The sequence below is a fragment of the Pelobates fuscus genome, chromosome 10 (genome assembly GCF_036172605.1).
Source record: "Pelobates fuscus isolate aPelFus1 chromosome 10, aPelFus1.pri, whole genome shotgun sequence".
In the NCBI taxonomy this organism is placed as follows: domain Eukaryota; kingdom Metazoa; phylum Chordata; class Amphibia; order Anura; family Pelobatidae; genus Pelobates; species Pelobates fuscus.
Genome location: NC_086326.1, coordinates 140,400,661 through 140,424,643, shown reverse-complemented (window position 1 = coordinate 140,424,643; position 23,983 = coordinate 140,400,661). Strand labels below are relative to the sequence as shown.

General features: G+C 39.7%; 1 protein-coding gene across 5 annotated transcripts; it reads right to left on the bottom strand.

Moving 5' to 3' along the window:
- Positions 1 to 1,019: 1,019 nt before the first annotated feature.
- LOC134574540 (oocyte zinc finger protein XlCOF22-like) lies at positions 1,020 to 23,686 on the bottom strand. 5 transcript variants are annotated; one of them, XM_063433658.1, is made up of 5 exons: positions 23,599 to 23,661; positions 13,539 to 13,611; positions 12,996 to 13,168; positions 12,046 to 12,166; positions 5,532 to 7,606 (listed from the first exon to the last, which is right to left on the bottom strand). In XM_063433658.1, exons 3-5 carry the CDS (start codon positions 13,056 to 13,058, stop codon positions 5,604 to 5,606), a joined length of 2,187 nt encoding a protein of 728 aa, XP_063289728.1. In that variant the 5' UTR covers positions 13,059 to 13,168; positions 13,539 to 13,611; positions 23,599 to 23,661; the 3' UTR covers positions 5,532 to 5,603. The 5 variants fall into 5 exon arrangements, with proteins under 5 accessions (XP_063289730.1, XP_063289728.1, XP_063289726.1 ...); XM_063433660.1 differs by lacking the exons at positions 5,532 to 7,606; positions 13,539 to 13,611 and adding an exon at positions 1,020 to 2,916 and having other exon boundaries at positions 23,599 to 23,686; XM_063433656.1 differs by lacking the exon at positions 13,539 to 13,611 and having other exon boundaries at positions 23,599 to 23,686.
- Positions 23,687 to 23,983: the final 297 nt, after the last annotated feature.

Here is a 23,983-nt window from a genome sequence, read left to right as displayed (position 1 = left end):
ACATTTATAATCAAACGTGGCTGACATATTTGGGGGGGAAGCAGAAGGATTAATGACATTTAAAAAAAAAACAAAAAAATTCCACCTTGCCTTTTTGACATGAGCCAAATGGAAATCTGGAAAAGGCAAATATGAGGAAATATAACAAATACAAGTTAATTCATACAGTAAAATTTTATTTTAAAGGAACACTATGGTGTCAGGAATAAAGACCTATATTCCTAACACTAAAGTGAGTAACTATTTAGGTTACTGCACCGCCCCCCAATCACATGGGAAAGGCGTTTTTACGCACCCGTTTTCCCACGCTGTGCTGGACTTGCTGTAGCTGGCTCCACCTGCATGGCTAAGCATCAATCTTTATGTTCTCATCCAATCCAATGGTTTCCCATAAGAAAGCATTGGGAGACTATTGTGCATTTGCAGCAAAACGCCACCCTCGCTAATCAGCATCTCCTTATTAGAGATGTACTGAATTAATGCATCTCTATAGGGAACGATCAGCACTTCCATGCAGGGCGTGGAGACACAGAACGAAGACGCGGCACTTGCAGCACTGGACTAGGAAGCACAACTAGTGGCTGTCTGAGTGACTGTAAACAATGAAAAGACAGCATTTACAATGCTCAGCCTGCAGGGACAGGCTAGACACCAGAACCACAAAACTAAGCTAATGGGGCTCTGGAGACTATAATGTCCCTTTAAGATAAAACGTTATACAGTTACCCAGCCTATGCTTTATTTTTACACACTCCTTGTAACATGGATTTTAACACACAGTACAGTACAGACAACTATTAAGCAGCAAAGAATCCTTATTCATCTACTATTTCATAGAACCATACCATCGTAGAAGGAATATCAAGCAATACATTTACTTCTACTGCATAGAGTATAAGTTTGCTCTTTGACTTAAGCTATTTAATTTTTTTCCAATCACACAAAACATTCAAATTTGTTTTAAAAAAAACCAAAACCCAAAAAATTAATCTTTTTTTTTCTCCTTTTAAAGTGGGCTTTTATATCCCATTAGGGAATTAAAGCGTGTCAAGAGCAAGCCGAATAGGCATTTTTAAGGTCATTCACTTAAATTTTTGTTCTCGGTGTGAGTCAAATTATGTTTGTTAAGACTTGACTTATATGCAAAACTTTTTTCACATTTAGTGCATGCGAACAGCTTCTCCCCTGTGTGGATTCTCTGGTGTTGTACAAGGCGTGAACTAGATGCAAACGATTTTTCGCACTGGGAACATGGAAATGATTTTTCTCTAGTGTGGCTTCTCTGATGTGCAAGGAGGTGCGAGTTAACGCTGAAAGATTTCCCACATTCACAACATGTGAACGGCTTTTCTCCTGTGTGAGTCCTCTGATGAATTATTAGATGAGAGACATGGATAAAGCTCTTCCCACATTCAGTACATGTGAAAGGCTTCACTCCAGAGTGTCTCTTCTGATGGGACAGAAGACTTGAATGCAGTGCAAAACATTTCCCACATTCAGAGCAGAAGTATGGTTTTAATCCCGTATGAATCAACTGGTGTCGTACAAGGCTGGTTTTAACCGTAAAACACTTCCCACATTCGGAACAGGAGTATGGCTTCTGACCTGAGTGTGTTTTCTGATGTGCAACAAGATTTGCTCTGTAAGTGAAGTATTTTCCACATTCTGGACATGAGAATACTTCCATCCCTGTGTGACTTTTGTAATGTCTGGAAAGACTTGATTTAGACGAAAGATGTTTACCACACTCTGAGCAAGACAGCCTATCTTCCCTATGGATTGACTTATGCCTTGACAATGCAGTGCTACTAGTAAAACATTTTGGGCACTCTGAACAATTATACATCTGTATCCTATGTGTGCTTTCTTGAAGGGGATCCGAAGATACTTTATTTAGACTTTTGCTGCTGTCACTTTGCTGTTCTACTAACAAGCTGGAATACATTACTTGGTTTCCACTGGTCGTTTCCATCAATTCTTTATTAGTAATAACTATGTATTTTTTGGGTTCACTCAAGCCATCCGCTTCCATGTTATCTTCTTCACATGAGATTGATTCCTCCTTTATGTGTAGAGAATCATAGTCTCTCTCTGAAGGTTTGGTGGGTGTATTGCAGTCAACATCTGTGTTATCTCCATCTTCACATGAGACAGATTCCCCTTTAAAATGAGTGAAAGGATATTTTGTCTGGATATATTCTGAAGGGGTGCAACTGCTGTCATCTGTCAAACAGTCCTCATCACTTGACAATGGTTCCTCCTTAATACGAATAGCTGTAAATTCATTCTGGCTATTTTCCATTGTTGTGTCAATTTCAGTGTCAGTGAGGTCCCCTTCTACATGTGAAGCCAATCCTCCCTTAAAATGAACAGATGGATTTTTAAGCGGTGTATTATCGTCCTTGCAGGTGTGAATGTGGATTTCTGTGAAATCATCTTCACAAGTCTCGGATATCTTCTTAGCATCAGCAGATGTATATCCTGTCTGTGTATGTTCTGTGGATATACACACATCACTGTCTGTGAGATTTACTTCTTCACTGGAGGTGGATTCTTCCTCACTCTGAGTAGCCTCAATTTCTATCTGGACATGTTCTATGGGTGTATAAATACCGGACTCTGCCGAATCAAATAGTTTGTATGAAGCCGATTCTTCCATGAACTGATTAGATGTATATTCAATCTGTGTATCTTCTGGGGGTGTAAAGATATACGTATCAGTGATATTACTTTTGTGTACATCTGAATCTTCGCTCACATTGCCTTCAGATATTTCCTGTTCTTGTGGCGTGTTATCTATCATACGATTTGTTGTGGTTTCAAGAACCCTGATGCTAACAGTATCATTGATAACATCAGAAGAAGGCAAAGCGTCGGGAAGTCCTTCATTGACCGTTATTTCAATGGCTTCATGGCCTGGAAATGCAAGCAATAGTAATGAAAAATGTTAATTACAATCAACATTACATCAAGATTAGGATATTACACAGATTTGTTCATTCAAGGATGTTAAATATCAAACAGATGTAAAAATTATAATACAAAGAGTGACTCCTATCTTTAGAGAGATTCTGAATGAAAAATAAATCTCATTTTATATACTTATATACTCTTATTCTGGTCTCTGGCGTATGATCTCATGACATATACACACGACAATCACAGGTATATGTGGCTCCGCCTCCAGCACCAGTTTCTTTAACCCCTTAAGGACACAGGACATGTGTGACATGTCATGATTCCCTTTTATTCCAGAAGTTTGGTCCTTAAGGGGTTAATCACTTATGAGGAGTAACATTACTCAATAATATGATAGTAGGCATTCCCAAACAGTTAGAGGGACACTCCAGGCACCAATACAATTTTAGAGCAACCTTTTTAAAGGAGGTTTTGACCTCATTAATATGCTGTATTTTCTGCATGCTCGAATCTTAAAATAGTTTTTACACTAAAATAAACAATGTTTTGCAAAATGCTGCCCCAGGAGCCTGCCTCCTTACTCCAGAAAAATAATTCCTTATACATTTAATTCACACAGCTCAGCCATTGACAGCACTAAGTTATCTGAAATACAAAGCAACTTGCGTTAACCTCTTACGGACCATGGCCTGCTTGGCACTTTTATCATACATTCATTATACCACAGTTTCACCCTGTTTAAGTACACCCATACATATTATATATAATTTTTTTGAAGGAAATATATGCTCTCTTTTAATACCCCATATATACACATTGCTATGTATATGCAGACTATGGGTGCCAGGGACAGTCCTGGGTTTTCCCAAACCGTTATTAAACAGTTTGATAAATCACGCAGGATGGCAGTCAGATTCTTTGCACCATAACCATTACACCAAGCTGTAGGATTAGTTATTTACTATTTAGATAGTCAGCGGGTTAGATATAGAATAAGAAAGGGTTCTTCTGTCTTGGTTTTAATATCAAAACTTTCCTTATGTCAGCCATTTGGGACTGACTTCAAATGTGACTGTACAAAGGAGTAAAAAGACATCATGCCAATTTTTAAAATAACTTTATTTAGTCGTGTTATTTTCTACCGTTTTGTAAACCGTATTTTTTTGAAACTGAAGAACATCATGGAAAACATTAGAAATAAACCCTCAAAAGACAGCCTTTGCTTTATTTCTTTATTTAATATAATCTCACACACCCCTGTTCTAGGCGATTGGCAACATTGTAACAGGAAATGAGAAATATTTACAGACTTTAAGCCTTGCAACACGGTTCAATGGACCAACTCTAAGCAATTTTACAGGTAAACTTTCATTTTTGCTGTAATGACATCACAGAGCAATAGCATGTATATGCTAATTTAGAAGAGGAACACATAATTCAAATATGATTGGTTCCATTATGAGAATTTTAGAGGTTGCAAAATCATGGTTTAGAATAACTGCATGATAGCAGTAGAGTACTACCAAGGACTGCATTCAAAACAGAACATCTTTATTGCTAACCGTGACCTGTCAACCGACAGCTATAGAAATCTCACATAGTTGTAATCTCTGCAGCAGGATGTGGGGGTTTAAAACAGGCTGCAGCTCTATTTAAGTTTGTCAGTCCTGCCCACAATGGAATTTTACATTTATAGTCAAATGTGCCTGACATATTTGGGGGGAGTGGAGGGGATTGATGACATTAAAAAAAAAAATTACCCCCTTGCTTTTTTGAAAGGAGCCAAATGGAAATCTGGAAAAGGCAAATATGAGAAAATCTAAAAAATACAAGTTAACTCATACAGTAAAATTTTATTTTAAAGGAACACTATGGTGTCAGGGATAAAGACCTATATTCTTAACACTTAAGTGAGTAACTATTTAGGTTACTGCACCGCCCCCTAATCACATGGGAAAGGTGTTTTTACGCACCTGTTTTCCCACGCTGTGCTGGACTTGCTGTAGCATTGGGAGACTATTGTGCATTTGCAGCAAAACGTCGCCCTCGCTAATCGGCATCTACTCAGGCATGTACTGAAATAATGCATCTCTATAGGGAAGGATCAGCACTTCCATGCAGGGCGTGGAGACACAGAACGAAGGTGCTGCACTTGCAGCACTGGACTAGGAAGCACAACTAGTGGCTGTCTGAGTGACTGCCACTAGAGGTGTAACTAGGCAGCCATGTAAACACTGAAAAGACAGCATTTACAATGCTCAGCCTGCAGGGACAGGCTAGACACCAGAACCACAAAACTAAGCTAATGGGGCTCTGGAGACTATAATGTCCCTTTAAGATAAAACGTTATACAGTTACCCAGCCTATGCTTTATTTTTACACACTCCTTGTAACATGGATTTTAATACACAGTACAGACAACTATTAAGCATCAGAGAATCCTTATTCATCTACTATTTCATAGAACCATAGCATCGTAGAAGGAATATCAAGCAATACATTTTATTTTACTGCATAGAGTATAAGTTTGCTCTTTGACTTAAGCTATTTAGTTTTTTTTCCAATCACACAATACATACATATTTGTTAAAAAAAAAAAAAAAAGTGGTAAAAAAGTTTGAGCTTTAATTTCCAATCAGGGAATTAAAGTGTGTGAAGAGCAAGCAGTACAGGCATTTTTAAGGTCATTCACTTAAATTTTTGTTCTCAGTGTGAGTCAAATTATGTTTGTTAAGACTTGGCTTATATGCAAAACTTTTTTCACATTTAGTGCATGCGAACGGCTTCTCCCCTGTGTGGATTCTCTTATGTTGTACAAGGTGTGAACTAGATGTGAACGATTTTCCGCATTGAGAACATGGAAACGATTTTTCTCTAGTATGGCTTTTCTGATGTGTGAGGAGGTGCGAATTAAGGCTAAAAGCTTTCCCACATTCACAACATGTGAACGGTTTCTCCCCTGTGTGGATTCTCTGGTGTTGTACAAGGCGTAAACTAGATATAAACAATTTTCCGCATTCAGAACATGGAAATGATTTTTCTTTAGTGTGGCTTTTCTGATGTGTGCGGAGTTGCGACTTAACACTGAAAGATTTCCCACATTCACAACATGTGAACGGCTTTTCTCCTGTGTGAGTCCTCTGATGAATTATTAGATGAGAGACACTGATAAAGCTCTTCCCACATTCGGAACATGTGAAAGGCTTCACTCCAGAGTGTCTCTTCTGATGGGACAGAAAACTTGAATGCAGTGCAAAACATTTCCCACATTCAGAGCAGAAGTATGGTTTTAATCCCGTATGAATCAACTGATGTCGTACAAGGCTGGTTTTAACCGTAAAACACTTCCCACATTCGGAACAGGAGTATGGCTTCTGACCTGAGTGTGTTTTCTGATGTGCAACAAGATTTGCTCTGTAAGTGAAGTATTTTCCACATTCTGGACATGAGAATACTTCCATCCCTGTGTGACTTTTGTAATGTCTGACTAGACTTGATTTAGACGAAAGATGTTTGCCACACTCTGAGCAAGACAGCCTATCTTCCCTATGGATTGACTTATGCCTTGACAATGCAGTGCTACTAGTAAAACATTTTGGGCACTCTGAACAATTATACATCTGTATCCCATGTGTGCTTTCTTGAAGGGGACCCGAAGGCACTTTTACACTTTTGCTGCTGTCACTTTGCGGTTCTACTAACGAGCTGGAATATATCACTTGGTTTCCATTGGTCGTTTCCATCAATTCTTTATTAGTAATAACTATGTATTTTTTGGGTTCACTCAAGCCATCCGCTTCCATGTTATCTTCTTCACATGAGATTGATTCCTCCTTTATGTGTAGAGAATCATAGTCTCTCTCTGAAGGTTTGGTGGGTGTATTGCAGTCAACATCTGTGTTATCTCCATCTTCACATGAGACAGATTCCCCTTTAATATGAGTAAAAGGATATTTTGTCTGGATATATTCTGAAGGGGTGCAACTGCTGTCATCTGTCAAACAGTCCTCATCACTTGACAATGGTTCCTCCTTAATACGAATAGCTGTAAATTCATTCTGGCTATTTTCCATTGTTGTGTCAATTTCAGTGTCAGTGAGGTCCCCTTCTACATGTGAAGCCAATCCTCCCTTAAAATAAACAGATGGATTTTTAAGCTGTGTATTATCGTCTGTGCATGTGTGAATGTGGATTTCTGTGAAATCATCTTCACAAGTCTCGGATATCTTCTTAGCATCAGCAGATGTATATCCTGTATGTTTATGTTCTGTGGATATACACACATCACTGTCTGTGAGATTTACTTCTTCACTGGAGGTGGATTCTTCCTCACTCTGAGTAGCCTCAATTTCTATCTGGACATGTTCTATGGGTGTATAAATACCGGACTCTGTCGAATCAAATAGTTTGTATGAAGCCGATTCTTCCATGAACTGATTAGATGTATATTCAATCTGTGTATCTTCTGGGGGTGTAAAGATATACGTATCAGTGATATTAGTTTTGTGCACATCTGAATCTTCGCTCACATTGCCTTCAGATATTTCCTGTACTTGTGGTGTGTTATCTATGATAAGATTTGTTGTGCTTTCAAGAACCCTGATGCTAACAGTATCATTGATAACATCAGAAGAAGGCAAAGCGTCGGGAAGTCCTTCATTGACCGTTATTTGTATGGCTTCATGGCCTGGAAATGCAAGCAATAGTAATGAAAAATGTTAAAAATACCACTTTAGAGCAACCTTATTAAGGAGGTTTTGTAGTATTTTCTGCATGCTCAAAGCTTAAATCGTTTTTACACTAAAATAAACAATGTTTTGCAGAATTCTGCCCTATAAGCCTGCCTCCTTAACCATGCCCCCTTCTCTCCAGAAAAATAATTCCTTATAATTGTATACACGCAGCTCAGCCATTGACAGCACTAAGTTTCTGAAATACAAAGCAACTTGCGTTAACCTCTTATGAACCATGGCCTGTTTGTCACTTTTGTCAAGAGTTCATTATACCACAGTTTCAGCCTGTGTAAGTACACCCATACATATTATATATCATTTTTTTTAAAGGAAAAATTTGCTCTTTTAAAATCCCATATATACATATTGCACAATATTTAATAGAAAGAAAATTAGCTGTTATAATTAATTATAAATAGTTCTACATTTAATAAGTTCTACACACCAAGAGCAACTTAAGGAAGCACTAATTAGTCCTGATTGTTAAAATGCCCGCTGTGTCTAGGATTTCCATAACTTTTTAGAAAAACAAATATAGCTAGAAATGAATTAAGATTTTAAAGCATGCCCAGACTATAATTTTTTATTAGTCAATGAATAAAACCACTACATAAAAGTATATATTTGTAGAAAGTATATCCCCAGGTTATGTTACACATTTACCATGTAACCATTTTATCAGAAACCTAGGTGAAATTAGTTAATTAAAGGGGGGGGGGGGGGGGGCGGAGCTGGCGGTCACATCTCTACAGTGCTCCGAGCGAAAAAGACATAAAATTATTGAAAAACGCAGCAAAACTTGCTTTACAAGACGTTAACCGGTCCCGAACACTTACCTAAAAGCATAGGGCGTCGGAGTAAGAAAAGCAAACTCAACAGACCTCCAACAAAGGCAGATACTGGCGACTTGTTATAGAGGGCGCAAACCCCCATGAGGCCTATGATGGCACCGATATCTGACGGGCCCTCACGAACCTCCAGTGAAGAGTCCCTGCCAAGTATAGCTGGCCCCTTAGTCCGACAAGACAGAAGGGCAACAATTTCACCTCCCAAATCTCTAGAGAAACCTCCGGTAACGGGAGACGCGCTACTGAGCCTTCTGTACGAGCTACAACGCAAAATAGCAGCCGACATCAGCCAGTTTCTTGAGGAGATTAGTGGGGTGTCAGCACGCCTGCACAACACCGAGCTGAGCACAGCAGTCCATGAGACGCATGTTACCTGCTTAAAACAGCAGCGCTCTACTCTGCAACACCTGCAGGCACTATCCCAACTCTGCATGGCATCTCTGGAAGACAAACGGAGATGGAAGAATATTAAAATAAGGGGCCTGCCTGACACTGTGGTTGCAGCCAAACAAGCAAAGGACATGTTGATAGACTGGTACCGCATTCCGGGCTCACCTACTGGGACTCCAGGCCCAAACAGGGATATAATCCTCCGTTTTCAACTACACCAGGACCGAAAGGCTTTTATGGCCACGGTATGCAACCGAACACTCCCTGACTTTTTTTCCCAGATCTTTCTAAGGCTACAATGGACTGGAGACGGTCTCTGAAGCCACTGACAAAAGAACTTGCTGAACCCAACATACCGTACAGATGGTGTACTCCTCGCTGTCTCACCATCCCCAGAGACACTGGTGCATTGCAAGTCAGAAAGACATTCAGAGATATCGGCTACTATGCAGGCACTTGGGCTCTCAGCTTGCACAGCGGAACCACCTCCATCAACATCTGCGGTATGGGACACTGAGCATGTCAGATCGTTTGAACCTGCAGCCCTTCGGAGAGATGCATCCTGAACCCAAGTACCATCTTACTGCCTTGGTGTTTTTATTTACGTTCTTCTAGACAAGTTATTCAGTTTGGCCTCTATGACCCACGATAAAGCTTTGACCTTTTAATTAGACTTATGATATCTAGAGGCATCAGACGCTACCTGCCTTAAGCAACCCTTTATTAATACCCCACATACCCACGTAGCATCCTGTTGAAGCTACAATTGTACTTTTACTTAATATACTTAAAAAGAGAAAAGCGAACTCCAGGTCCAGTTTCCAATCCAGAAGATATGTATTCTTGTGAAGCTATGTTGTGTCCTTAACTGTTATTTTGACATGTCTTTTCATATTTCTGTACTGCATTTACTCTGTGACTCTTGAATAAAATTAAAAAAAAATTAGTCCATTCCAGGTCCCCCCCTCACCCCCCCCGTCCTCCTACATTTGCTTTATTTTTTTTATTGTGGCCCCAACTGACAGAGGGGACCACCAGGTGTTGCAAGGCACCTGGGGTTCACTCACACACACCCTCCCCCCCCTTTTCTTTTTTTACAGCTACAGAAAATGTGGAAATACCGCGGTGGAGTGTGAAAGCTCCCCCACAGTATTGAATAGGTTTTAAAGTGCAATGAGCGGCGCTCACTATGAATCCTGCACATAGCTCATCTGTCAGACTGGGACCAGTAACTGTGGCCCCAGTTCATAGAAGGTGTTAAAAACTAGCTGTGAAGAATTCCTTCTAATGGGGATCAGATATCAGCATCTTGATCCTCCATCTCCAAAAATTGATTACATTAGCATCAAACTGGATCTAACTGATACCCGTAGTAAAACCTTGTACAAGGTAAGGCATGTAGCTTGTTTAACACTTATGTTTCAACACATGTATTTCTTGTTAAAGACTATTTCCATTAGGTGTAGATTGATCGTTAAAAACCCACTTCTTCATAATTGCGTATCAATTAAACTGTTAATAGCTCCTGACTGATTCCTCTTCTGCAACTGTCACTAGTCTAATACTATCCTTACATTTTTGTGTCACTTTACCCCACTCCCTCTAGCATGTAAGCTCATTGAGCAGGGCCCTCAACCCCTCTGTTCCCGTGTGTCCAACTTGTCTGGTTACAACTACATGTCTGTTCGTCCACCCATTGTAAAGCGCTATATAAATAACATAATAGGAATAATAATTGAAGGGACACCAAGGAATGAAAAGATTCCTGGGGTTTCATGGTACCAGCAGGGTAACTTTACTGCATGACGGTCTATGCCATCAAGGGTTGTTAAAACTCTGCAATGCATGACAGCAGAGACTGTCATTTGTTCCTTCAATGATTCAAAGGAGAGGGCACCCTGGGAGACCTATAGGATATCACTATCTGTTTAAAATTTCTCTGTCTGCTGCCGGGATGTGAATTAAAAACAGCTTTACAGCTGTTGGATCTGTACATACATATGAGAAGAAAGTCTTATTGTGGAGTGAGGTGGTGTGGCTGAGGGGAAATACTTATAGCACAGCAATCTGCAAAACATTTTTGTACATGTATACAGCAAATTAATGAGACCAAACACATTAAAGTTTTATTGCTTTAACTGGATATAAACCATCTTTGTACTGTATGTAACCACAGTTTCAAGCTTAATTTAGATACATTGCATCAATCTAGCACTAAAGCTTACCATTTGCACCTGCCAATATTATTAAAGGGACAACAAAGCTTTAGGAATAGCATTAGGACAGACTTTAGTGTCCCTGTTTATATAGATTACCCCCACCACTCTTTACAGACATAAAAATAAAACTTCTTGACTCACCTTTTTCCAGCGCCAAGGCTTCCTTGGCGCAGCTTACCAATCTGTCTCCGCAATGTCACAGAGGCGGGCATTGGGGACATACAACATATCGATTGGTAATAGTTTCTCCAAAGTCCTACATATACCAGCCCTAGAAAAGTAATTCCTCCATTTTATCTGCCCACCAGAAGAGCAAAAACACAAGAAACCAAATTCAATTCCATTCCTAAATTATGACTATTAAAGGCAAAAGAAATGTCTTCCGATGCAATCAAGCACTTGCATCACAATAGGACTGCAAATTATCTCCCAAATTGAGTTTTAGATCCAAACCCCGACCATAAAGGAAGATTCAAAACATTCTGAGTAGAGGACACAATCCTCATTCATGCATCACCCCCCCTACACAGGGTTTGGCTTATAATTACGCAAGTGGAGAGGGAAGAGATACGCTCTATGAAATGATGTGTCTGACTAGCGGATCTCAATATGCCCTCTTGCTTCCTCTACTAACAATTAACAGTATGGGAAAATGAGTAGCTCATCAGCATAACAGCTACCATAACATTACGGTAATAGGGGATTCAGAGGAAATACAATATATGCCTACTTAGCAAACTGCGATTTGTACCACACTGTGGGGGAAGCCAAGCTATTGAGGACCTTTGTGCTGGGGTGAGGTTATCACTTGGGTACAGAGCATATTATTACTGGATATATATATAAAACTAAAAAAAAAAAATCTGTGTATCTAACAGCAATTTTTTGCATAAGTCATATTCCTCTGCGAAAGGTTTTCAACCACTTGAGACTTACCAAGCGACTGAGGCACATCATCACCTTCTACTATCACTGTGTAAAGTTCCTCATCTTCTTTCACATCATCCCATTCCTCCTCCGAGACACAGAGAGCAACCCCTTCAACCTCGCTTTGTCCCTAATTGAGAAAAAGATTTAATATTTTGTGTGGTGGTGCAAGCCACAAACTTTCATGTATCAGGCGTATTGTTGGTTGCCCTCTCAATTAAAAAGACACTAGAGTCACCAGAACAATTACAGCTTAATGTAGTTGTTCTGGTGTCTCTAACATGGCCCTGCAGGCTTTTGCAGTAAACACTACATTTCAGCGGAAAGGCAGTGTTTACATTAGTGCCTAGAGATATCTCCAGTGGCAGTCACTCAGAGGGCTATGGGAGGTGCCTCCTGTGTCAGTGCTGCACATTCGTTGAGCGTCTCCACACTCTGCATGGAGGCTCTGAAATTTCCCCTTATAGATGCATTGTTTCAATGCATCTCTATGGGAAAATGCCGATTGGCGCAGCAAATCATTTTGATGTCAGCCAACGGGGCAGAGTGTGGGTGGAGTCAGCATTGGCAGGCGCACAAGGCACTAGAATAAATGTAAGTTCTCATTCTTTTTAAGAGAGGGCCTGTTAAAAATGTTTTTTTAACGCTATAGGGTCAGGACTACACATTTGTATTCCTGACCATATAGCGTTCCTTTAACACTTCTTCCTATAAGCACCATTTGCTCAGGCTGAACAGAGCAATTAACTTAGGGACATCTGAAACTAAGCAACTCTGAATGTGAATTCTATGCAAATTTGGCAGTGTGTCTAGGATATGCGATTACATTGCTAATAACGCGGGAGCATGTGGCAGGTTATGCACAGATAATCTGTATGCATGTGTTTACATGTCTGCAGGTGGCTAGTCATGTAGGTGTCGCTATGTTTGTTTAGGAGAGAAGAATAATAACTCCTTACCTGTCCACTATTTTCATATTCCATACATGGAGTCTTAACTGAGACCTCCTCATTGGCTTCCATCTTGCACTTGATTACAAAAACCACATGTGATTACTTGGACACTGGATTCCAGTTCTCGCAAAAACAATTCTCTCAGTGGGTGCAATACAGTTCTTCAAATAAATTACATCCTGCAGTAAGACACAAAAAGGTTAGGGCAATTTACTTATCCTAAAACTGGGCTTTAGGCACTAGCCTGATGTTTAGTCTATTCAATTTTAATAAGGCATGTTTCATTTGATACCATTTTAAATTATTTCTTATTTAGCATGATTTACATACAATGCATGTATGGAAAAAAAATGGATATGTTGTCTATAATAAGTTTGTTTAGAAATAGTAAGCTACAGGAAAAAAAAAAACAAGATTTTTACAGGGCTTTAATTAGGAACTGTCAGATAGCAGGATTTTTCATGCTCAGTTTACTGATAACATATCTTAAACACATATGTATTTGTGAGGTGTGAAAAAATAAATATAATTAAATGCAGAAACCCACACCTCTTCATCCTGCAAGCTGGTGCTTCCATCTTAGCTCCCTGTCAATCATTGTTATAAGCTGTGTCCTTTGTACCTGACAAGCAGTATAAAGAAAGCATACAGAGAAGACAAACAAAATAAGCATGGTTTCTATTTACCTTCCTCATTTGCATTGTGTGCCCTGGTTCTGCCTGCTGGTGGGGTTATTCATTAAATTGAGCAATGTCAGGAATTGAAAGTGAATTTTAAAATTTCGGCCACAATTGCTGAATTGGAAAAATCTTTCAAGTTACTTCTACTATCAGTTTTTCAAATTCAATTTGAATTCCTTGCATTTTAGTAAAAAATAAATAAATAAATAAATAATCTTGTGACAAACTGCTAAATCACGTGAAAAAATTTTACTTTTTGGTGACATTCAATGTTTTGTTTAATGAATGAATTTCCAGACAAGTGGTGAATCCCCTCTAAATTAGCATTGTTGCTCTTTAATTTAGGCCTAACTTTGCCTAAAACAAGTTTACTTGTTACAGTGAACCTAAGAAAAAAAAAAAAAACACATTGCAACCTAAAAAAAAAACCACATTCCTAAAAGGTGTACAAACCAAGTAATGTCACGAGAGAGCTATGGGCATCTGCTTGGAAAATGCCATACAAGCGTGTGTTGGCATTCTTTAATTGTGTTGCATTTTGCCCTCACTCCATCATTCGTGTTAAAAGACCACTATAGTGCCAGGAAAAGAAACTCTTTTTCCTGGCACTTTAGTGCCCTGAGGGTGCCCCCACTCTCAGGGTCCCACTCCCGCCGGGCAGAGGGAGGTGGAACCTTTCTCCAGCGCGCAGTCAGTCCATAGGAAAGCATTCTCAATGCTTCCTATGGACGCTGGTGCCTTCTCACTGTAAAAATCACAGTGAGAAGCTCGGAAGCGCCTCTAGCGGCTATTAATGAGATAGCCACTAGAGGCTGGATTAACTCTAGTGTAAACATAGCAGTATCTCTGAAACTGCTATGTTTACAGCAGGCAAGGTTAACCCTAGAGTGACCTGGCACCCAGACCACTTCATTGAGTTGAAGTGGTCTGGGTGCCTATAGTGGTCCTTTAAATTAAACAGCACTGTATGCTCAAGTTACATCTCCAAATTACAGTATTATCAGACATGCTTTGGTGGTTTCTTAAATGTACATGTAAAACAAATAGTGAAGGCAAAATACAGTTTTCAAATCTTAGATGTTCACACATTGCTTTATTGGGCCCATGTCTCATTTGAGGAATTTCATGAGCCTGCTAACATTTGCTGTGTTTGCATATTCTGTATATAACACATATATGTATAGATTTATGGCAGGGATAAAGAAGGAAAAAAAAATAAAAAATAAAAGGAGGCAAAAATGGCTCCAAAAGTGCTTTGTATAAGTCTACCTCTCACTATGCAGTCTCCTCTCACCCGGATGACACAGGGAATAGGGAAAGACCTGCACAGAAACTCTTGCAGTGTGTGATCAGAGCGGGGGTGATGCAAGGAGATCCATTTGGGATCTTTTTAGACCCACAATGTAATTTGACTTGTGTAGATTTGAAAGCATTTTATGCATCTAACTAGCCAGAATGGGTCACTATATGTGGCCCCAGCTGACAGTCTGGCTGTAGCTACAACAGTACATTTTAGCTGCAATAATTTGAGTCACTCTGCAATAGACTGACCACAGAACCTCAGCTCCTCTCTCCTGATTCAGGATAGGTGGCTTATTAACCCCTTAAGGACACATGACGTGTCTGACACGTCATGATTCCCTTTTATTCCAGAAGTTTGGTCCTTAAGGGGTTAATGGTGATGGAAAACTGTGATACTGCCCATGCCCTATTTTGCTGTATTGTGTGTTTAAGACATATCTCTATCTCTATATAATGCGAGTTATTCCTGTGATGGATTCAGTGAGGGACAGAGAGGGTCAGTTCATGTAATATCTCTATATAATGTGAGTTATTCCTGTGATGGAGTCAGTGAGGGACAGAGAGGGTCAGTTCATGTAATATCTCTATATAATGTGAGTTATTCCTGTGATGGAGTCAGAGAGGGTCAGTTCATGTAATATCTCTATATAATGTGAGTTATTCCTGTGATGGAGTCAGTGAGGGACAGAGAGGGTCAGTTCATGTAATATCTCTATATAATGTGAGTTATTCCTGTGATGGAGTCAGTGAGGGACAGAGAGGGTCAGTTCATGTAATATCTCTATATAGAATGTGACGGCAGATAAGAACCATTCGGCCCATCTAGTCTGCCCAGTTTTCTAAATACTTTCATTAGTCCCTGGCCTTATCTTATAGTTAGGATAGCCTTATGCCTATCCCACGCATGCTTAAACTCCTTTACTGTGTTAACCTCTACCACTTCAGCTGGAAGGCTATTCCATGCATCCACTACCCTCTCAGTAAAGTAATACTTCCTGATATTATTTTTAAACCTTTGTCCCTCTAATTTAAGACTATGTCCTCTTGTTGTGGTAGTTTTTCTTCTTTTAAATATAGTCTCCTCCTTTACTGTGTTGATTCCCTTTATGTATTTAAATGTTTCTATCATATCCCCCCTGTCTCGTCTTTCCTCCATGCTATACATGTTAAGATCCTTTAACCTTTCCTGGTAAGTTTTATCCTGCAATCCATGAACCAGTTTAGTAGCCCTTCTTTGAACTCTCTCTAAGGTATCAATATCCTTCTGAAGATAGGGTCTCCAGTACTGCGTACAATACTCCAAGTGAGGTCTCACCAGTGTTCTGTACAATGGCATGAGCACTTCCCTCTTTCTACTGCTAATACCTCTCCCTATACAACCAAGCATTCTGCTAGCATTTCCTGCTGCTCTATTACATTGTCTGCCTACCTTTAAGTCATCAGAAATAATCACCCCTAAATCCCTTTCCTCAGATGTTGAGGTTAGGACTCTATCAAATATTCTGTACTCTGCCCTTGGGTTTTTACGTCCAAGATGCATTATCTTGCACTTATCCACATTAAATGTCAGTTGCCACAACTCTGACCATTTTTCTAGTTTACCTAAATCATTTTCCATTTGGCTTTATAATGTGAGTTATTCCTGTGATGGAGTCAGAGAGGGTCAGTTCATGTAATATCTCTATATAATGTGAGTTATTCCTGTGATGGAGTCAGTGAGGGTCAGTTCATGTAATATCTCTATATAATGTGAGTTATTCCTGTGATGGAGTCAGTGAGGGACAGAGAGGGGCAGTTCATGTAATATCTCTATATAATGTGAGTTATTCCTGTGATGGAGTCAGAGAGGGTCAGTTCATGTAATATCTCTATATAATGTGAGTTATTCCTGTGATGGAGTCAGTGAGGGTCAGTTCATGTAATATCTCTATATAATGTGAGTTATTCCTGTGATGGAGTCAGTGAGGGGCAGTTCATGTAATATCTCTATATAATGTGAGTTATTCCTGTGATGGAGTCAGAGAGGGTCAGTTCATGTAATATCTCTATATAATGTGAGTTATTCCTGTGATGGAGTCAGTGAGGGGCAGTTCATGTAATATCTCTATATAATGTGAGTTATTCCTGTGATGGAGTCAGAGAGGGTCAGTTCATGTAATATCTCTATATAATGTGAGTTATTCCTGTGATGGAGTCAGTGAGGGACAGAGAGGGGCAGTTCATGTAATATCTCTATATAATGTGAGTTATTCCTGTGATGGAGTCAGAGAGGGTCAGTTCATGTAATATCTCTATATAATGTGAGTTATTCCTGTGATGGAGTCAGAGAGGGTCAGTTCATGTAATATCTCTATATAATGTGAGTTATTCCTGTGATGGAGTCAGTGAGGGTCAGTTCATGTAATATATCTATATAATGTGAGTTATTCCTGTGATGGAGTCAGTGAGGGTCAGTTCATGTAATATCTCTATATAATGTGAGTTATTCCTGTGATGGAGTCAGAGAGGGTCAGAGAGGGTCAGTTCATGTAATATCTCTATATAATGTGAGTTATTCCTGTGATGGAGTCAGAGAGGGTCAGTTCATGTAATATCTCTATATAATGTGAGTTATTCCTGTGATGGAGTCAGTGAGGGTCAGTTCATGTAATATCTCTATATAATGTGAGTTATTCCTGTGATGGAGTCAGTGAGGGGCAGTTCATGTAATATCTCTATATAATGTGAGTTATTCCTGTGATGGAGTCAGAGAGGGTCAGTTCATGTAATATCTCTATATAATGTGAGTTATTCCTGTGATGGAGTCAGTGAGGGGCAGTTCATGTAATATCTCTATATAATGTGAGTTATTCCTGTGATGGAGTCAGAGAGGGTCAGTTCATGTAATATCTCTATATAATGTGAGTTATTCCTGTGATGGAGTCAGTGAGGGACAGAGAGGGGCAGTTCATGTAATATCTCTATATAATGTGAGTTATTCCTGTGATGGAGTCAGAGAGGGACAGAGAGGGGCAGTTCATGTAATATCTCTATATAATGTGAGTTATTCCTGTGATGGAGTCAGAGAGGGTCAGTTCATGTAATATCTCTATATAATGTGAGTTATTCCTGTGATGGAGTCAGTGAGGGTCAGTTCATGTAATATCTCTATATAATGTGAGTTATTCCTGTGATGGAGTCAGTGAGGGGCAGTTCATGTAATATCTCTATATAATGTGAGTTATTCCTGTGATGGAGTCAGAGAGGGTCAGTTCATGTAATATCTCTATATAATGTGAGTTATTCCTGTGATGGAGTCAGTGAGGGGCAGTTCATGTAATATCTCTATATAATGTGAGTTATTCCTGTGATGGAGTCAGAGAGGGTCAGTTCATGTAATATCTCTATATAATGTGAGTTATTCCTGTGATGGAGTCAGTGAGGGACAGAGAGGGGCAGTTCATGTAATATCTCTATATAATGTGAGTTATTCCTGTGATGGAGTCAGAGAGGGTCAGTTCATGTAATATCTCTATATAATGTGAGTTATTCCTGTGATGGAGTCAGGGAGGGTCAGTTCATGTAATCTCTCTATATAATGTGAGTTATTCCTGTGATGGAGTCAGTGAGGGACAGAGAGGGGCAGTTCATGTAATATCTCTATATAATGTGAGTTATTCCTGTGATGGAGTCAGAGAGGGTCAGTTCATGTAATATCTCTATATAATGTGAGTTATTCCTGTGATGGAGTCAGTGAGGGTCAGTTCATGTAATATATCTATATAATGTGAGTTATTCCTGTGATGGAGTCAGTGAGGGGCAGTTCATGTAATATCTCTATATAATGTGAGTTATTCCTGTGATGGAGTCAGAGAGGGTCAGTTCATGTAATATCTCTATATAATGTGAGTTATTCCTGTGATGGAGTCAGTGAGGGGCAGTTCATGTAATATCTCTATATAATGCGAGTTATTCCTGTGATGGAGTCAGAGAGGGTCAGGTCATGTAATATCTCTATATAATGTGAGTTATTCCTGTGATGGAGTCAGTGAGGGACAGAGAGGGGCAGTTCATGTAATATCTCTATATAATGTGAGTTATTCCTGTGATGGAGTCAGTGAGGGTCAGTTCATGTAATATATCTATATAATGTGAGTTATTCCTGTGATGGAGTCAGTGAGGGGCAGTTCATGTAATATCTCTATATAATGTGAGTTATTCCTGTGATGGAGTCAGTGAGGGTCAGTTCATGTAATATATCTATATAATGTGAGTTATTCCTGTGATGGAGTCAGTGAGGGTCAGTTCATGTAATATCTCTATATAATGTGAGTTATTCCTGTGATGGAGTCAGTGAGGGTCAGTTCATGTAATATATCTATATAATGTGAGTTATTCCTGTGATGGAGTCAGTGAGGGGCAGTTCATGTAATATCTCTATATAATGTGAGTTATTCCTGTGATGGAGTCAGTGAGGGAAAGAGAGGGTCACTTCATGTAATATCTCTATATAATGTGAGTTATTCCTGTGATGGAGTCAGTGAGGGTCAGTTCATGTAATATCTCTATATAATGTGAGTTATTCCTGTGATGGAGTCAGAGAGGGTCAGTTCATGTAATATCTCTATATAATGTGAGTTATTCCTGTGATGGAGTCAGTGAGGGAAAGAGAGGGTCACTTCATGTAATATCTCTATATAATGTGAGTTATTCCTGTGATGGAGTCAGTGAGGGACAGTGAGGGTCAGTTCATGTAATATCTCTAAATAATGTGAGTTATTCCTGTGATGGAGTCAGTGAGGGACAGAGAGGGTCAGTTCATGTAATATCTCTATATAATGTGTTATTCCTGTGATGGAGTCAGTGAGGGGCAGTTCATGTAATATCTCTATATAATGTGAGTTATTCCTGTGATGGAGTCAGTGAGGGGCAGAGAGGGGCAGTTCATGTAATATCTCTATATAATGTGAGTTAATTCCTGTGATGGAGTCAGTGAGGGGCAGTTCATGTAATATCTCTATATAATGTGAGTTATTCCTGTGATGGAGTCAGTGAGGGGCAGTTCATGTAATATCTCTATATAATGTGAGTTATTCCTGTGATGGAGTCAGTGAGGGGCAGTTCATGTAATATCTCTATATAATGTGAGTTATTCCTGTGATGGAGTCAGAGAGGGTCAGTTCATGTAATATCTCTATATAATGTGAGTTATTCCTGTGATGGAGTCAGTGAGGGGCAGTTCATGTAATATCTCTATATAATGTGAGTTATTCCTGTGATGGAGTCAGTGAGGGGCAGTTCATGTAATATCTCTATATAATGTGAGTTATTCCTGTGATGGAGTCAGAGAGGGTCAGTTCATGTAATATCTCTATATAATGTGAGCTATTCCTGTGATGGAGTCAGTGAAGGGCAGTTCATGTAATATCTCTATATAATGTGAGTTATTCCTGTGATGGAGTCAGTGAGGGACAGAGAGGGGCAGTTCATGTAATATCTCTATATAATGCGAGTTATTCCTGTGATGGAGTCAGTGAGGGACAGAGAGGGTCAGTTCATGTAATATCTCTATATAATGTGAGTTATTCCTGTGATTGAGTCAGTGAGGGTCAGTTCATGTAATATCTCTATATAATGTGAGTTATTCCTGTGATGGAGTCAGTGAGGGACAGAGAGGGGCAGTTCATGTAATATCTCTATATAATGCGAGTTATTCCTGTGATGGAGTCAGTGAGGGACAGAGAGGGTCAGTTCATGTAATATCTCTATATAATGTGAGTTATTCCTGTGATGGAGTCAGTGAGGGTCAGTTCATGTAATATCTCTATATAATGTGAGTTATTCCTGTGATGGAGTCAGTGAGGGTCAGTTCATGTCATATCTCTATATAATGTGAGTTATTCCTGTGATGGAGTCAGTGAGGGTCAGTTCATGTAATATCTCTATATAATGTGAGTTATTCCTGTGATGGAGTCAGTGAGGGTCAGTTCATGTAATATCTCTATATAATGTGAGTTATTCCTGTGATGGAGTCAGTGAGGGAAAGAGAGGGTCACTTCATGTAATATCTCTATATAATGTGAGTTATTCCTGTGATGGAGTCAGTGAGGGACAGTGAGGGTCAGTTCATGTAATATCTCTAAATAATGTGAGTTATTCCTGTGATGGAGTCAGTGAGGGACAGTGAGTGTCAGTTCATGTAATATCTCTAAATAATGTGAGTTATTCCTGTGATGGAGTCAGTGAGGGACAGAGAGGGTCAGTTCATGTAATATCTCTAAATAATGTGAGTTATTCCTGTGATGGAGACAGTGAGGGGCAGTTCATGTAATATCTCTATATAATGTGAGTTATTCCTGTGATGGAGTCAGTGAGGGTCAGTTCATGTAATATCTCTATATAATGTGAGTTATTCCTGTGATGGAGTCAGTGAGGGTCAGTTCATGTAATATCTCTATATAATGTGAGTTATTCCTGTGATGGAGTCAGTGAGGGGCAGTTCATGTAATATCTCTATATAATGTGAGTTATTCCTGTGATGGAGTCAGTGAGGGTCAGTTCATGTAATATCTCTATATAATGTGAGTTATTCCTGTGATGGAGTCAGTGAGGGGCAGTTCATGTAATATCTCTATATAATGTGAGTTATTCCTGTGATGGAGTCAGTGAGGGGCAGTTCATGTAATATCTCTATATAATGTGAGTTATTCCTGTGATGGAGTCAGTGAGGGGCAGTTCATGTAATATCTCTATATAATGTGAGTTATTCCTGTGATGGAGTCAGTGAGGGTCAGTTCATGTAATATCTCTATATAATGTGAGTTATTCCTGTGATGGAGTCAGTGAGGGGCAGTTCATGTAATCTCTCTATATAATGTGAGTTATTCCTGTGATGGATTCAGTGAGGGACAGAGAGGGTCAGTTCATGTAATATCTCTATATAATGTGAGTTATTCCTGTGATGGAGTCAGTGAGGGACAGAGAGGGTCAGTTCATGTAATATCTCTATATAATGTGAGTTATTCCTGTGATGGAGTCAGTGAGGGGCAGTTCATGTAATATCTCTATATAATGTGAGTTATTCCTGTGATGGAGTCAGTGAGGGTCAGTTCATGTAATATCTCTATATAATGTGAGTTATTCCTGTGATGGAGTCAGTGAGGGGCAGTTCATGTAATCTCTCTATATAATGTGAGTTATTCCTGTGATGGATTCAGTGAGGGACAGAGAGGGTCAGTTCATGTAATATCTCTATATAATGTGAGTTATTCCTGTGATGGAGTCAGTGAGGGACAGAGAGGGTCAGTTCATGTAATATCTCTATATAATGTGAGTTATTCCTGTGATGGAGTCAGTGAGGGGCAGTTCATGTAATATCTCTATATAATGTGAGTTATTCCTGTGATGGAGTCAGTGAGGGGCAGTTCATGTAATATCTCTATATAATGTGAGTTATTCCTGTGATGGAGTCAGTGAGGGGCAGTTCATGTAATATCTCTATATAATGTGAGTTATTCCTGTGATGGAGTCAGTGAGGGTCAGTTCATGTAATATCTCTATATAATGTGAGTTATTCCTGTGATGGAGTCAGTGAGGGGCAGTTCATGTAATCTCTCTATATAATGTGAGTTATTCCTGTGATGGATTCAGTGAGGGACAGAGAGGGTCAGTTCATGTAATATCTCTATATAATGTGAGTTATTCCTGTGATGGAGTCAGTGAGGGACAGAGAGGGTCAGTTCATGTAATATCTCTATATAATGTGAGTTATTCCTGTGATGGAGTCAGTGAGGGGCAGTTCATGTAATATCTCTATATAATGTGAGTTATTCCTGTGATGGAGTCAGTGAGGGTCAGTTCATGTAATATCTCTATATAATGTGAGTTATTCCTGTGATGGAGTCAGTGAGGGGCAGTTCATGTAATCTCTCTATATAATGTGAGTTATTCCTGTGATGGATTCAGTGAGGGACAGAGAGGGTCAGTTCATGTAATATCTCTATATAATGTGAGTTATTCCTGTGATGGAGTCAGTGAGGGACAGAGAGGGGCAGTTCATGTAATATCTCTATATAATGTGAGTTATTCCTGTGATGGAGTCAGTGAGGGGCAGTTCATGTAATATCTCTATATAATGTGAGTTATTCCTGTGATGGAGTCAGTGAGGGGCAGTTCATGTAATATCTCTATATAATGTGAGTTATTCCTGTGATGGAGTCAGTGAGGGTCAGTTCATGTAATATCTCTATATAATGTGAGTTATTCCTGTGATGGAGTCAGTGAGGGGCAGTTCATGTAATCTCTCTATATAATGTGAGTTATTCCTGTGATGGAGTCAGTGAGGGACAGAGAGGGTCAGTTCATGTAATATCTCTATATAATGTGAGTTATTCCTGTGATGGAGTCAGTGAGGGACAGAGAGGGTCAGTTCATGTAATATCTCTATATAATGTGAGTTATTCCTGTGATGGAGTCAGTGAGGGGCAGTTCATGTTGTTTCTCTCTCTCTCTGTATATATATTTTAATTATTATTATTGGTAACCATGGCGGCCCGGGCTCTGCATTCTATCTTACCTCCATGCAGACACACGCCATGCCCCCTCTCTCCCCCCTCCATGCCCCTTAAATGACCCCCGCACACACCTACCCACTCCCGGGGTATCTGCACTGTCTCCACTACCCCTTCGGCTAGACCGAGCGCTGCGTTAGGCCAACAAAGAAAGCCACGCCTGCTGAATTCCTCGCGCGCAGGTTCTGACGTGCTACCTGCCGCGCGAAGGCTCACGGTAGATGTAGTTCGTTATCTCACAACCCGCCAGGTGAAGGTTGCGCATGCGCCGGCTGTATCATGGAGGTCCAATTCACCATAGAGAGGGGGTGTGGTGGCTATACAGGTACAGATACCATAGAGAGGAAATAGTGGCCAAACAATCCCAGATACCATAGAGAGGAAATAGTGGCCAAACAATCCCAGATACCATGGAGAGGAAATAGTGGCCAAACAATCCCAGATACCATAGAGAGGAAATAGT